Genomic DNA, 15,295 nt, shown 5'->3' with positions numbered 1-15,295 from the left:
GCACCTATGGATGAGGACAGTGGGTGGGGAGTGAGGGCAGAGGGTGGGGCGGGAACTGGGAGGAGGGGAGTTATGGGGGGGAAAAAGAGAAACAAATGCAATAATCTGAACAATAAAGATTTAATAAAAAATAAATAAATAAAATCAATTTAAAAATAAATAAATAAACACAAAAGACAATAAACAAGGATAAGATATCTAGAGAATTCTGACTTGCTACAATAAGCCAAGGATGATCAAACAGGGCATTCAGAAGTTTGCCTTGTGTGAAAATATGAAAACTAGACAATGTGTTTGGACCTCCTACCCCTCCATGCATCCCATCCCACCTCCACCCCTCCATTTCAGTGCAAGATCTTCAAGGGCAGAGAGAATGTTTGCAGGGCCTAACACAGTGCTCATAGGGAAGTGCAATAAATACTTACTGAACTGAGAGAAAAGACCCAGCTTTTAAAATGATAAAAAAAAAAGTAGTTTCTTTATTCACTGATATGCTACAAAGGATTATAAAAAAGTCCAATAAGAAAAATACGATATAAAAGACAGTTTTCTCCAATCACTACATCACACATTCAGATGTCCTTTATCATATTGTCATTGAGTGTGACAGCTTAAGGAGCAAAATTTCAGTATTTGATCAGTCTTGTCTACACTTTCAAGAATAGGGGTGTCCAAAAAGCAATTCTATGTGTTCCAACCTACCCCTGAAACAGACTGCATTACTTGTGCAGTTTTATTACTAAGGAGTTCTTTCTCTATATCTGTTATTAGTAGCCTACAGGCTCGGTTTTATCTGATTTAAAGGGCTTTGTAGAAAGAAAAAGAAAGAAGGAAGGGAAACAAGCATAGGGAAACATGGTTATCATTACTGAGAATGACTTTGGAAATGAACTGCTATGTTCTGGTTTATTTTTTCTTCCTCTTTGTCAGATATTTTCTTCTGATCTGAGAGTAAATAGCAATACTCTGTTCCCTTCTCTTAGCAAAGGGCCTGATACACAGTAAGTCCTTAATAAACATTTCCTGAATGAACAAATTGGAGATGAAGGACTTGAACTGGAAAGACAAGTTATAAGTTCATGTGAGATGCAATGAATTCTTAAACTAGGACAGTGAGTCTTAAGAAACAAAACCAAAGGAAAGTCAACAGAACTAATCAACCATTAAACATAGGAAAACTATGTAGGTGATGAGTCAGACACACTTTATAAAACTGAACCTTAATTTTGAAATCCCAAATTAAAATGAAAGATAATTAGAGGTAACTACTTCTGATATTCAGTTGATCTGATAAGGAAAATGAATAAATTTCACCCCCCCCCCAAAAAAAAACAGAGACGACCTTAATTTAAATGTAATCATGGTTTCTTTTGACAACAGATTACAGTTACGCAATGAAAATCATACAGCAATTGAACCTCATTCTAGAGATTTTCCACCTTCAATCAATATATCTTATGTACTACTGCCATCTACAGTTAAGAAAGGCCAAGGGAACACCTATTTTGAAGGGGAAAAAACTATATAATTATAAAATGTTATGTTAAATAATTCCATTTTTGTTGTTGTTATTGTTGTTCTTAATCCTTACCCAAGGATATTTTTCCATTGACTTTTAGAGAGTGGAAGGAAGGGGGAGAGACAGAGAGAGAAACATCAATGTGAGAGATTCATCGATTGGTTGCCTCATGCAGGCCCCCCAACCTGGGCTGGGGATGGTGCCTACAAACAAAGTATGTGTCCTTGAACAGAATTGAACTCATGAACTGGACCTTCAGTCTGCAGGTTGACACTCTATCCACTGAGCTAAACCGGCCAGGACAAGGATTCCATTATTTGATAAAACATTAGTTTTCAATATAAGAAACATGCAGTTTTAACCACATTAAAATAAAGATAATCATGAGAGTATCTTATATATATATAAGCAGAAACCTTTAGGAAAAGGGAAAGTATCCCAAAATAAAAGTTACTGCTAATTTCTATAAATACTGAACAAAACTTTTTTTCTCAGGGTCTTTTGAAATTTCTATCTACCATTAAGATTTGGCTTCCAAAGAGACATGAAATTTAAATTTTCCGTAAGAAGAAATTAGGTTTTATTCACTAATTCCTAACTAAACAAATATTTTTAAAAATCATGAATGAAAAATTGAAGGTGAAAGGACAATGTTCAAGAGAAGCAAGCAAGAGGAGAAGAAAGAAATGGCTCTAATTGGGGTTCTACATCAATTAGGAAATCAAAACAAAAACTCTGATTCTGGTCCAAGTCCTAAGAACTGCAAAAAGCCCCCGAGAATTAGGGAGACAAATAAAGGCCTTGGGCCGGCCTGGTTTAAAGCAGAGCCCCACATCTCCTCTCCTTCGGACCTTTGTTTGCTGATTCTGCAGTAACTGCGTCAGTAACATGTATATCTGATTGCTTACTGTCAGAACCCAAGTGTATAAAGACTGTCATGTACATTATACAAACTAACAATGGAAAGAGAAATTACATGTCTCCAATAGAGAAACCTGCACTTGAGCCATAGCAGCATCACTAAAATACTAATAGAAAATAGCATCTCAAAACCAGAGGATTTCTGTAAGAGGGAAAACAACATGCCATTGACTTCTATGGCAAACACATAAGAGTTCTGGTATGTTTGTTTAATTTTGGTGCTTACATTATCACATTTCAAAATACAGACTTTAAAGGCAGGTGTCTTATCTCACTTGTACCTACTGTAGTGGCTGGTGAAGGGCAAATGTCTGCCAAATGTTGGAAAATATACCCTGAACTACCTTGAATTGGGAACACTTACCTGAGCTCAAGTCTCTATGAAGTTTGTAGCTAGATCACATTCTTCACATAGTTATAGTAAATTGTGTAAGATCTTTGGCTTGGATTCTGTAGATAATTAACAGTCCTCAAGCGATCAGGAAAAATGTCATGTCTAGAATGTCTTAAAAATTGTAAAGACTTTCTGGAGCCATTAAGTATGTTAAAAGTTATTTTTGTCTAAACAATTTTATGTTTAACCTACTCTACTGGGCTGTATACTATGGGCAAATTTTATCTTTGTTGCTCTATAGATGAGAACATGTAAGCACTGACAACGAAGAGTTTTTGTTCAAATGCTTATGCACTTTTGCTAAGTAGTATGTGAAGCCATTTAAATTAGGTATAGTTTCTTAAAATATGTTTTCATTGATTTTAGAGAAAGAGAAAGGGAGAGCGAGAGAGAGAGACATCGATGGGCTGCCTCCTGCATGTCCCTCCTGCTGGGGATTGAGCCCACAACCTGGGCTTGTGCCCTGACTAGGAATCAAACTGGTGACCTTTTGGTACCCAGAACAACACCAAACCAACTGAGCCACACCGGCCAGGGCAAATTTGGTATAGTTTTTAGAGTAGTAGGGTATGAGACTTTGTTTATAAATAAGGCTTTTTAAAAGTGCTATCTAGCCCTAGCCGGTTTGGCACAGTGGATGGAGCGTCAGCCTGCGGACTGAAAGGTCCCAGGTTCGATTCCAGTCAAGGGCACATGCCCCAATTGTGGGCTCCATCCCCAGTAGGGGGCATGCAGGAGGCAGCCTATCAGTGATTCTCGCTCATCATTGATGTTTCTATCTCTCTCTCCCTCTCCATTTCACTCTGAAATAAATAGAAATATACTTTTTAAAAAAAGTGCTATCTACTTCAAGCTCTAACATCATTAATAAACTACTTACAGAGAAAGTTAAACATTTTTCATCCATTATTTCTGTTAAAAATGTAAATGAATTGGCATGTTGTTTCCCCCTGAAATGTCCTTTAATCAAAGATTTCAAATTAATAGCTCCAGATAGAAATTAAGTAGTGGGTCACGTTCAATTTATATGAGTACATAGTTTAGGGTGGTAGAGATTATTTTATAAGAAATAACAGAAGGAGAACATAAAACATAACAGATTTTAAATCAATTTAACCAATGAGAAGCAAGAAAAGCCTCACACACAGAGCAAATCTTATTACACATCCAGAATCCAGAGTCAAATGTATGAAAATTAAACATTGAAGAGTGCCTTTCTTTTTCTCAAGATTTAGTCAGTTACATTCAGATAAAAATAAAACTTTAAAAAGTGACTAAGAAATTAACTAGAATATGTGACCATCCATAGTTAGTAAATTTTCAAGTTCTAAGATTTGATGGTTTTCTTACCATTTGGGGTCCAACATTCACATTTATTGGTCCTAGGGTTTTTGGTAAAATCTTTGTTGGTGAGTTGGTGCTGGAAACTGGAAAAGCAACCAATGAAATGTTACCTGAAATGATATCAAAACACCGGGTTAGTGTTCTGCAATATTAAGGCCACCTTCTAATCCAGGGGTGGGCAAACTTTTTGACTTGAGGGCCACAATGGGTTCTTAAACTGGACCGGAGGGCCGGAACAAAAGCATGGATGGAGTGTTGGTGTGAACTAATACATGTTAACACTGCTGCTGGTGAAGGAGCGGAGGGGAGAGCAAGAGAACCCTCCGCTCTTTCGGCTCCGCGGGCCGGATAGAACAGCTGAGCGGGCCGTAGTTTGCCCACGGCTGTTCTAACCCCATGGTCCTAATCCCAGTTTTGATTAAGCAATTTATAATTTAAATTATAAACAAGAAGGCGTACTTGCTTTGTTGTAGTGAATACAATTAGTTCTGCTGAGTAGGAAATCTGTAAAATTAACAGTTCAGTCTATCTGCCAATTAACTACTGGATATTTAGTTGGTTTTATGTAGGAAAAAAATATTTGGAGAATATATAATGCAAAGCATCCTATATAATAAAAGGCTGATATGCAAATCAACCAAACGGCAGAATATCCGGTTGCTATGACACGCACTGACCACCAGGGGGCAGATGCACAAGCTGGGCTCATGGCTGGTAAATGCAGTGGTGGTGGCAAGAAGGATGTCCAGTTGGACATCCTCCAAGGGCTCCCAGACCGTGAGAGGGTGCAAGCCAGGCTGAGGGACCACCCCCCGCCCAAGCGCATGTACTTCGTGCACCGGGCCTCTAATAGTTAATATCAGAGTTGAGAAATTCAGTTAGATCTTTATTAGACATAGAACAAAAAAAGTATAAAGAAAAAAAAGTAGAAAGCATATTAGAATTTCTTTATAATATAAATATAAAATTTATTATATTTTACATGTTTTCAAAATATTGAGTTGGTAGTTTTTTGATGTTTCATTACAATAGAGAAAAAAATATGCTACCTAGGTTAAGAATGCTGGAAATTGTAGGATTTTCAAGTGATTTCAACACTTTAACCCTTTGCGGTCCAATTTTATTTTTGGAATTCAAACAGTCTGGTCCAAATTAATTGATGGTATTGAATGTTGAACTGGTTTGCGGTGTCAACCTCAGCCTTGACGTTGGACCGAAAAGGGTTAAATTTTAAATTATGGCAGCGGTTCTCAACCTGTGGGTTGCGACCCCTTTGGGGGTGGAACGACCCTTTCACAGGGGTCACCAAAGACCATCAGAAAACATATTTAATTACATATTGTTTTTGTGATTAATCACTATGCTTTAATTATGTTCAATTTGTAACAATGAAAATACATCCTGCATATCAGATAGTTACATTACGATTCATAACAGTAGCAAAATTACAGTTATAAAGTAGCAACTCAAAGAATTTTATGGTTGGGGGTCACCACAACATGAGGAACTGTATTAAAGAGTCACGGCATTAGGAAGGTTGAGAACCACTGAATTATGGTATCAGGGCACTGCCCCCCACCCCCGTCCTAAGCCAATCAATAATCTTCTGAAATACCATATCAACTACTTAACTGCTTCAAACTTCAGTTTATCAATGTTTCTCCTAGAAAGTAGCAGTGTAATATGATGTAACGAAGGAGATCACCCAGCAAGTTATGTATGTAAAGGAGAGTCAATCCTGAAACTCTGGGGAAAAACCAACATTTAGGAGCAGGGCTACAAAGACACTTCCTTCCTCAGCTCACTAAACTCGCTCATACTCCTTAATCCCTTTCTCTTACCTCCTGATTCTCACAGATACTCATGTCTCCTGCAGTAAGGATAACAGACCATCAGACTACACTGACAGCCCTTCTTCCTCAACCTGTGACCTATCTGCACCCTCACATACTTTTACTTATGTCTCTCTGAGTGGAAATTCTCATATAAATTACTTCTTTCATGTCTACTCTACACTTCCAGTCTCCTCAAGCATCTTAGACATCAATTATGTACTCACTGTCCCTTGAGTTTTCAACTATACCACTGGCTCTGCCCCTTCAGTTTCACTCTCTGCCCATTGGTCGGGTATCATTTTCCCTCGATATCCACATTTTAAAATCACATTATCTTTCTCATGCTCACTCAATAAAGCCTCAGACCCAAATCTGCTTCTCTTTCATGTTCTCAGTCTTGGTATACAACTGAGCATTGATCAACGTCTACCCAGAGACCCACTCCAGAAATAATCAACCCTCTCCTCAACCAACTAACCACCATATCTTACTTATCATTCCCTGGATCCTTTAATTGGTGGGCACTTCTTTAATTGAGAACGTTATCAAATCTGGTTTGAATGCAGTTACCATGGTTCACAACCGTGGCTGTGCAGTGGGACTGTCCGGGAAGCAATGCCTGGGTCCTACCCTCAGGGCTGTTGATATAATTGATACAGAGGCAACTTGGGCACCAGACCGTTAAAAGTTCTCCAGATGGTTCCCAGCGCAGCCAGGGATGAGCACCACTGTTCACTTCAAACAGCTCCCCTCCCCCTCCACACATCTACAACAAACCAGTCTTTCAACTGGTGAAACTGGTCTGGACAGTCCCCTTCAACTTCAGACCTTCAAGGACCCCAGGACACGTCCTAAATGCCTCTCAGATTCCTCAACACGGCACAAAGCTCCTGCTCTCAAAACAGAAGCCTCCCTTCCCAGTTTTATTTTAGCGACTCCCCCCAAGCACCCCACACGCCAATCATGAAATACTCTACAGTCCCGGAAAGGCCCAGCTTAACTCCCCCGGCTTTGGTGTACACCAGTCCTTCAGCTGGGAAGTCTGTCTCTGATGGGACAACTACCTTCTAACACTTCAAAATGGGATTCCATACCATTTCCTGAATTACTACTGTGTGCCAGAGTCTACTCTTGAGGCTTCACATATATACATCACCTCATTAATGCTCAGGACAACCGTGTGAAATACATTGCTACTGACTTCCTTTTACACATGAAGACAATGAGACAGAGTGAGGTTAAATGATTTGTACAAGGTCTCATAGCTGGTGAGGGCCATGGCTCCACCTCTCCAGCCTGTGCTCTGTGGCACCTCCTCCTTAAATGCTGTCCCTGCCTCTGTGGTCTAGGGCAGGGGTGGGCAAACTTTTTGACTCGAGGGCCACAATGGGTTCTTAAACTGGCCCGGAGGGCGGGAACAAAGGCATGGATGGAGTGTTTGTGTGAACTAATATAAATTCAAAGTAAACATCATTACATAAAAGGTACGGTCTTTTTTTTTTTTAGTTTTATTCATTTCAAACAGACTGGATCCGGCCCGCGGGCGGTAGTTTGCCCACGGCTGGGCTAGGGCCTGGATCCCTTTCCTCTGGCTTTTCAGAGAGCCTGTTACCATTTACCAATAGTTCTACTATAAGTGAGCTATGTCTCTCAGCTTCGCACCCTAGCATCTGGGTTAGTCCCTGGTACAAAATCACTGTACGAGTCTATAAAAACTGGTTGGCATAGATTGGAGCTATTACCTTTTCTGATCTGGATGCCATACTTCCTGTAATGTAGCCTACATTGTATCTTTTCTTACTTTTTAACAGGTATCATAGCTTACACTAAGTTTGAAGTAAATTTGAATATCCAGTCCTGCCCGGCCAGCGTCGCTCATAGTTTGAGCATCAACCTATGAACTAGAAAGTCACGGTCCAATTCTCAGTCAGGGCACATGCCCAAGTTGTGTGCTCAGTCCCCAATAGGGGACATGCAGGAGGCAGATGATCAATGATTCCCTCATCACTGATGTTTCTCTCTCTCTCTCTCTCTCTCATTCTCCCTTCCTCTCTGAAATCAATAAAAATTTTTTTTTAAATAACATCCTATTAATTGCTAAAGATTAAGGTTATTATAAAAACTCTCTAGCCCTGACAGGTTTGGCTCAGTGGATAGAGCATCGGCCTGCAGACTCAAGAGTCCCGGGTTCGATTCCAGTCAAGGGCATGTACCTTGGTTGTGGGCACATCCCCAGTAGGAGGTGTGCAGGAGGCAACTGATCGATGTTTCTCTCTCATTGATGTTTCTAACTCTCTATCCCTCTCCCTTCCTCTCTGTAAAAAACCAATAAAATATAAAAATAAAATAAAACAAAATAAAAACTCTATAAATATGGTTATTCAATAGTTTAAGAGTCTGCCAAACTGGAGAATAATCTATGATTCTAGGGGAGGAAGAGCTATGTAATTGATACATTCATGCCGTAAACTCAGCCCCAGGCAAAAGCACACATCACAGATCCATGTGAAGAAGAGTCTGGAAAAGTCTGGCTTTCAGATGGATTTTTTAAAATATATATTTTATTCATTTCAGAGAGGGAGGGAGGGAGGGAGGGAGGGAGAAAGGGAGAGAGGAGAGAAACATCAATGATGAGAGAGAATCACTGACCAGCTGCCTCCTGCATGCCCCCTACTGGGGATCGAGCCCACAACCCAGGCATGTGCCCTGACCAGAATTGAAGCTGGGACCCTTTAGTCTGCAGGTCAATGCTCTATCTACTGAGCCAAACCAGCTAGGGCTCAGATAGATTTTTAAAATGATCTAATACTGCTGAATGTTTAAGATGAGGTCATCTCTGATACACTGTTAGAAGCAAACGCAAAAAAACAGTAAAGCAACAAAAAAAGATAATTAGGGTTAGGAAACCGCTTGACCCCAATTTTAACCCTAACACTAAAAAAATGAAGAATATAAAACACTGGTCAAAATCAAAAAGAGAAATATCATGTCAACTGACACCAAAAGAATTTAGAGGAAACTTAATAAAATTGATTCTAAAGTAGAAGAGGAAAGGCCAAGAATATTGAGTAGAACAGCGAAGAATATTGAAAAAAAGGAATAATGGGGAAGGAGGGAATTTTAGCCTACCAGATTTCAAAATTATTACTTCGCTAAAGTGACTGAAATAATGTGACACTGGCTAAGAATCAGATAAATAGATTCACAAAAGAGAAATTAAAGTCCAGAAAGTACTTCATCTCTATATGAAAATTCTATATATGGCAAAGGTAGCATTTCAAACCAATGAAGAAAGGATGGAATATTTTAGAAACACTTGTTGAAACAAAAATTGTCCATCTGACTAAACAAAACCTTATATTTCAGTTTCTCATCTTGCACAAAAATAAATTCCAGAAAGATAAAATATTTAAATATGAAAATTAAAACTGTAAAAAAAAGGAAAGCCATAGAAGTATTAGAAGAAATAAAACTATTTTTTTAATAATTTGGGAATAAGGAAGGCCCTTCCAAGCATGTTATAGAATTTAGAAATCTTAACTGAAAAGAGACTGACAGATTTGACTACCTAAAAATAAGTTTTTTTTAAGTAACAACTGACCAAATATACTTAAAAGAGATCTCAGAGTTGGTAAACAATTCTGCAACACATAGATCACTGGATTACTATCCTTAAGAAATTTTTATTTAACTTCCCACTTATAAATCAATGACAATAAGACAATACCCTAATATAAAAATTAGCCAATACATGAAGAAATAGTAATGTCAGTGATCATATGAAAAATGCTTGATTTTAATAATAAAAAATTAAAACTTAAAAAAAGGAAAAAATTTCATCTACCAGATTGATGAAGATTAAATAGGTAGATAATGCCGAGTTGGCAGAGATGTGCCTGGACGGGGAATTGAACAGTGACAGCCTGGTTCATTGGTCAACACTCAACCACTGAACCACACAGGCCAGGTTGCATTTTTATTAGTAAAAATAAAACCTGTCTTATAAGCAATTAAAGGGGCTCCACTGGGATTTCAATAGTTGTATTATTCAAAAATAAAAGCCATGTACGTATTTACACAATTTACTTTCACTGAATAAACTAGGTCAAAATAATAAATAGGTCAAAAGGACATATTTAAATAGGTTACAAACATTCAGTCCCCCGAAATACCTGTCAGGTTAAAAGAAGTAAAACCAAACCAAGTCTAAACATTTTTGCATAACGGCTTGGCCATAATTCCCAGCATCTTGGCAACAGGGACCCAATACTGTCCAGAAGCCAATTCCTGGCACTTGATGCACTTATTAAAAACAAAAACTTAGAGACCTGCCTGGGTTTTGGTTCTGGAAATTCCCTGAATTAACTAAATGAGATCAATCACCTTGGGAAGTGGCTAGGAAAAGAGGTAAAACCTTATGCCAAATCTTGGCACAGACACAAAATTTTGACTCAAAATTTATTTCAATTTTGAGTAAATGGATTTTTCTGTTTTCCATTAGAATTGTCTAGACAGTAGTGATTTCTTTCACTCATCATTCTTCCAGTTATAGTTACTCACCTTCAATATGTCCAATTAAAATGAAAAAAAAAAAGCAGTCAAATAATTGTGGTTTGTCTACATGATGCCAGTATAAATTATTTTTTCACAGCACTGACTTTCTGGAAAAAAATTGGTTTTTTGCCTGAATTAGCTTTTGGGAAAACCTTCCTAACCCAAGCCTGTATTACATCCTCCTAGTAGAACCAAATTAGTAACTTACTGTAGGAAAGAATATGCCTATTTTATGGGTTTACAAATACGTCAAAGCAGAAATAGTGGTATATCATATATGTACAGGGTCCAACCTCATAGGACAAGCTAGCCTACAGCCTTAAATATAAAAGTTTTAATATGACCTAGATTGTGGTGGTATATGTGTTTATCAAATGTAATCTACTACATGTGAATTATCAATATATATAAAAGTCAAGCAACTGGAATGATGGAACAACAGATCGCTATGACATGCACTACAGCGGCCAAGTTGTCCTATCGGGCCAATTGGCCCTGTCCAACCGCCTGTGGCCCCTCTTCCCCCAAAGCCAGCCTGGCCCGTGAGCGGCCCCCTCCCACCCTGACCAGGGGCGGGGCTACCTGGCCAACCTCCCGTGTCCCCTCTTCCCCATCAACCTGGCCCCAATCGGCCCCCATTGGGGTAGGCGGCCAGACCCCACCCATGCACAAATTCATGCACCAGGCCGTCTAGTACCTTAATTAAAAAAAAAAAATGATGGGGAAAAGTGACCTACGCAATTTTATATTTATTAGTAAGAGACTAATTACAGATAATACAACCCTTTTGTTTCTCTTCTTCTGTTATCTCAATTGGGGCTATTTTTTAAACAGGTAGGTCATGTATTTGTCTAAATGACATCCCTCCAGGTACTGTCTCTTTTAAGTCTCTTGAATCATCGCCATCTTTCCCTCTCTGCTAGATCATTCTCATCCACACAGAAACATGCCATATTTCTTTCATCTATAAAGCAAACAATGCGTAACTCTCTGGCTCCCAACTCATTTCTGTTGCACTCTACAGCAAAATTCACAAAACCCATCAACATTTGCAATCTCCATTTCTCCACTGTTGTTTTTTTTAAACCCACTCCCATTTCTCCCTAACAACTTCACTGAAACAGTTCTTGTCAAGATCATCTTCATGTTGTTAAATCCAATGGTCAATTCTCAGCTTTCAAGTTACTTTAAACTATTAGATGCTTAAAAAAACCTCATACTTTCCTTTGAGATACTCTTCATTTGGCATCCAAACCACCATTCTCTATGGTTCTTCTAACTCACGGGCTTCTTCTGTCTTGATTGCTGGCTTCTTCTCTAAAAACATTTGGAAGCCCCTTGGTTTGGTCCTCCAACTCTTCTCCGTCAATTCTTCCTCCCTACGTGGCCTGTTGTCTCTCACATATAGTTCTTCAGATTAAACCTCTCTCCTAACCTTCAGATTCACATATCCAGCTATCATTTCTTATATCCCCATTTTTATGTTTAGTATCTCAAACTTAACACCCCAAATCTAACTCCAGACTGCTCCCCATCCCTCCTGAAGCCTCCTTCTCCCATCTCTCTTCATCTCAGTAAATGCCAACTCTATTCCTCAAAGATCACTGTTGACTTCTCCCTTTCTTTTATATCCTACATTCACTCCAATAATAAATCCCATCAGCTCTATCTTTAAAATTTATCTTGAATACAACCTCTTCTCACCCACTCCACTGCTATCACTCTGGTCCAAGTCACCATCTCGTTTAAGTTACTGATTCATCAACTGCTTGTGCATTCCCACCTCTGCCCCCAACTCTATTCTAATTCTGTCCTATACAGTAGTCACTAGACACTTGTGGCTATTAAGCACTTGAAATGTGACTAGTGTGCCTGAGAACTTGAAATTTTAAATCTACTAAATTTTAATTAAACTTAAAAACTAAAGCAGTATAAAATAGTTTCCCTTTTGATAGTATTACATTTCACATTAACTGTTGAGAAAATTTAACATCTAAATTGAGATCTGATCTAAGTGTAAAATACTCATCAGATTTTGAAGGCCAAGTATCCCAAACATGTACAGTATCTCGTTGATAATGTGCTTATATTGATTACATGCTGAATGATAATTTCAGATATATTGGGTTAAATAAAATCTATCATTAAATCGAAGTTTACCTGTTTCTTTTTACCTTTTTAAATGTGGCTACTAGAAAATGTTAAGTTACATAAGCAGCTCACATTATTCCAGTGATGAACACTGTCCTACCCCCACCCAGCAGTCAGAATAATTGTGCTGTGTGGAGCAATTACCTTCAAAACATCCAGCTGGCCTTGCATCTGTCAGTGTAAACGTCACACAGCTTTACAGAGCCGAGCCCTATGCTACCAGTACCACTTGTTCTGACATCATTACCTGTCCATCTCTCCCTACTTCATTCCACTACATTCAGACTTCTTGGTTATTCCTCAAGACATGCCAAGCAAATTTATGGCTCATAACCTCTGTTCTTAGTTTCCTCTGCCTGCAACTTTCTTCCCCCAGATATTTCTACGTGCCGTGCTGTATTCCCCAGCTTCCTTCACGTCTCTGCTCAGTCATCACTGCTTCAGAGATTTCTGACCAGCCTATATCAGCACTTCCTAACTTACTATTATTTTTTCACCGGAGTACAGGCATACCTCAGAGATATTGAGGGTTCATTCCAAATCACCACAATTAGAGTGAGTACCACAATAAAGTGAGTCGTAATCTTTCTGCTGGTAGAGGGTCTTGCCTTCAATTTGTAAAAAATGCAACATCTGTGAAGCACAATAAAGCAAAGCACAATAAAACGAGGTAGGCCTGTACTTACCTCTTATTGACATATTGCACATTTATATTTACTTGTTTATGAAATTATTAGCTGTTCATAGCCTCACCCACTCTTAGAATACTAAGTTCTGCAAGAGGGCTTTGTTATCTCATTCACTGCTCTATCTTTAGCACCTAGCATAGTACCTGGGATACAGCAGAGTTCAACAAATACGTGTTGGGTGAATGAATAAATGATGGAAGCCGATGATACAAATTCATGAGACAAGAGTATACAGTGAAAACTAAGTCTCCTCCCAACCTCAACTACCATCTAACCATTCCCTTCTCTAGAGACAGCTCCTGGTGCCAGTTCATTTATAAGCTTCCAGAAATATTCTAGACATATAACACATATATGCATAAACATCCCTTTTCCTTACATATAAGATTGAATACTGTATCAGTTTGCATTTTGTTTTTTCACACTTAGTAACAGGCATTTATCTTATGTAGTTTGCCTTAATGTTTTCTTTGTTACCTACACAGTATTTCTTTTGTGGCTATAGCAGTTTACTTACTGAGTCTTTTAGTAATGGACTACGTATTACAAACACTTTTAAAAGTAAAATATTTTATTACTGCAATGACTCTTTACACACATTGGTTGTACCAACTTACCCTCCCTTCAAAATATATGAAAGTATCCATTCCTTTCAGGGGTCCTCAAACTACGCCTTGAGGGCCACATGCAAATACAAATATTGTATTTGTTCCCGTTTTGTTTTTTTACTTCAAAATAATATATGTGCAGTGTGCATAGGAATTTGTTCATAGTTTTTTTTTTTTAAAGTATAGTCCAGCCCTCCAATGGTCTGAGGGACAGTGAACTGGCCCCCTGTTTATAAAGTTTGAGGACCCCTGCCTGATAGCCTTACCAACTCTGTGTTATCAAACTTTACTTCTGTCAATTTTTAGGTTAAAAATAGTAACTAATTTTTATTCTATTTTGGTTTTATTATGAATAAGGCTGACTTGTTTTGTTTAAAAGTCATCTAAATTTTCCTTCCTGAGAATTATGCCCATCTTTCTATTGGCTGTTAGTGATTTTTTTTTTTATTGATAGAACCTCTTTATATATTGAAGGAATAAGTATATTCTTTGTTACACATGCTGTAATTATTTGCACCAATTTGACCTTTGTCTTCTGCTTTTTTATATATGCCTTTCTTTGCACATTAAAAATAATGCAGTCAATTTTATAGTTCATCCCTTTTATGACTTTTATATCATACATAGAGGTCTATATTCAAACATAAAAATAAAGGAAGTCAGAGTAACTACAAAGTTTGTCATTCCTCTATACCCTAGAGGTGTACACTGTATATGAACATGCTATGCATATTTTACTTGCTTCCAGGTTCGGTATTTCCAGTTGGATATGCTGTTCTTTTTGTTTTTTAAATATTTTTTTTATTGATTGCAGAGAGGAAGGGAGAGAGATAGAAACATCAATGATGAGAATCACTGATTGGCTGTCTCCTGCACGCCCCCCACTAGGGGGGATAGAGAGCCCGCAACCCAGGCATGTGCCCTTGGCCGGAATCGAACCTGGGACCCTTTAGTCCGCAGGTCAATGCTCTATCCACTGAGCCAAACCGGCTAGGGCAGATATGAATTGAATTGAAATAATTCTCATTAGTTATATGCTTAAGATGGTATAACATACTCCCCATTTTTTCTTGTAATAGTTAAATGCCTTCATTCAAGGTCTCCCGCAGATGGCGGCGATATAGGCAGACGCGTCCCAGGTCGTGTCCCGGAGCAAATGGAGTGAGCAGCTGAAACTAATAGCACCCACCCCGAATTTGTGAAATTGCTCAGCTGGTGAGACAGTTTGCAGCCGGGAAGAGCAGAACTCCCCTGGAAAGGTAAAAGGAACCCAGGGATTT

The 15,295-nt window shown here is 38.5% G+C and overlaps 1 protein-coding gene across 9 annotated transcripts in view; it reads right to left on the bottom strand.

Annotated features, from left to right (window-relative positions):
- The window catches only part of TFDP2 (transcription factor Dp-2 (E2F dimerization partner 2)), a 110,433-nt gene that overhangs the window by 30,200 nt on the left and 64,938 nt on the right, over window positions 1-15,295 (bottom strand). For 6 of the 9 annotated variants that reach the window (XM_015560405.1, XM_015560409.1, XM_015560403.1 and 3 more), the window contains one exon: window positions 4,185-4,288. In XM_015560405.1, coding sequence (XP_015415891.1) covers window positions 4,185-4,288 — 104 coding nt within the window. Of the gene's footprint in view, window positions 1-4,184; window positions 4,289-5,227; window positions 5,292-11,787; window positions 11,885-13,231; window positions 13,352-15,295 lie in introns of those variants that run through there. The other 3 variants (XM_015560407.1, XM_015560408.1, XM_015560411.1) reach the window with 3 other exon arrangements.

This window comes from Myotis davidii, unplaced genomic scaffold (assembly GCF_000327345.1).
Source record: "Myotis davidii unplaced genomic scaffold, ASM32734v1 scaffold73, whole genome shotgun sequence".
Lineage (NCBI taxonomy): Eukaryota > Metazoa > Chordata > Mammalia > Chiroptera > Vespertilionidae > Myotis > Myotis davidii.
The sequence above is the reverse complement of the archived record's forward strand: the minus strand, read 5'-3'. Positions and strand labels throughout refer to the sequence as shown.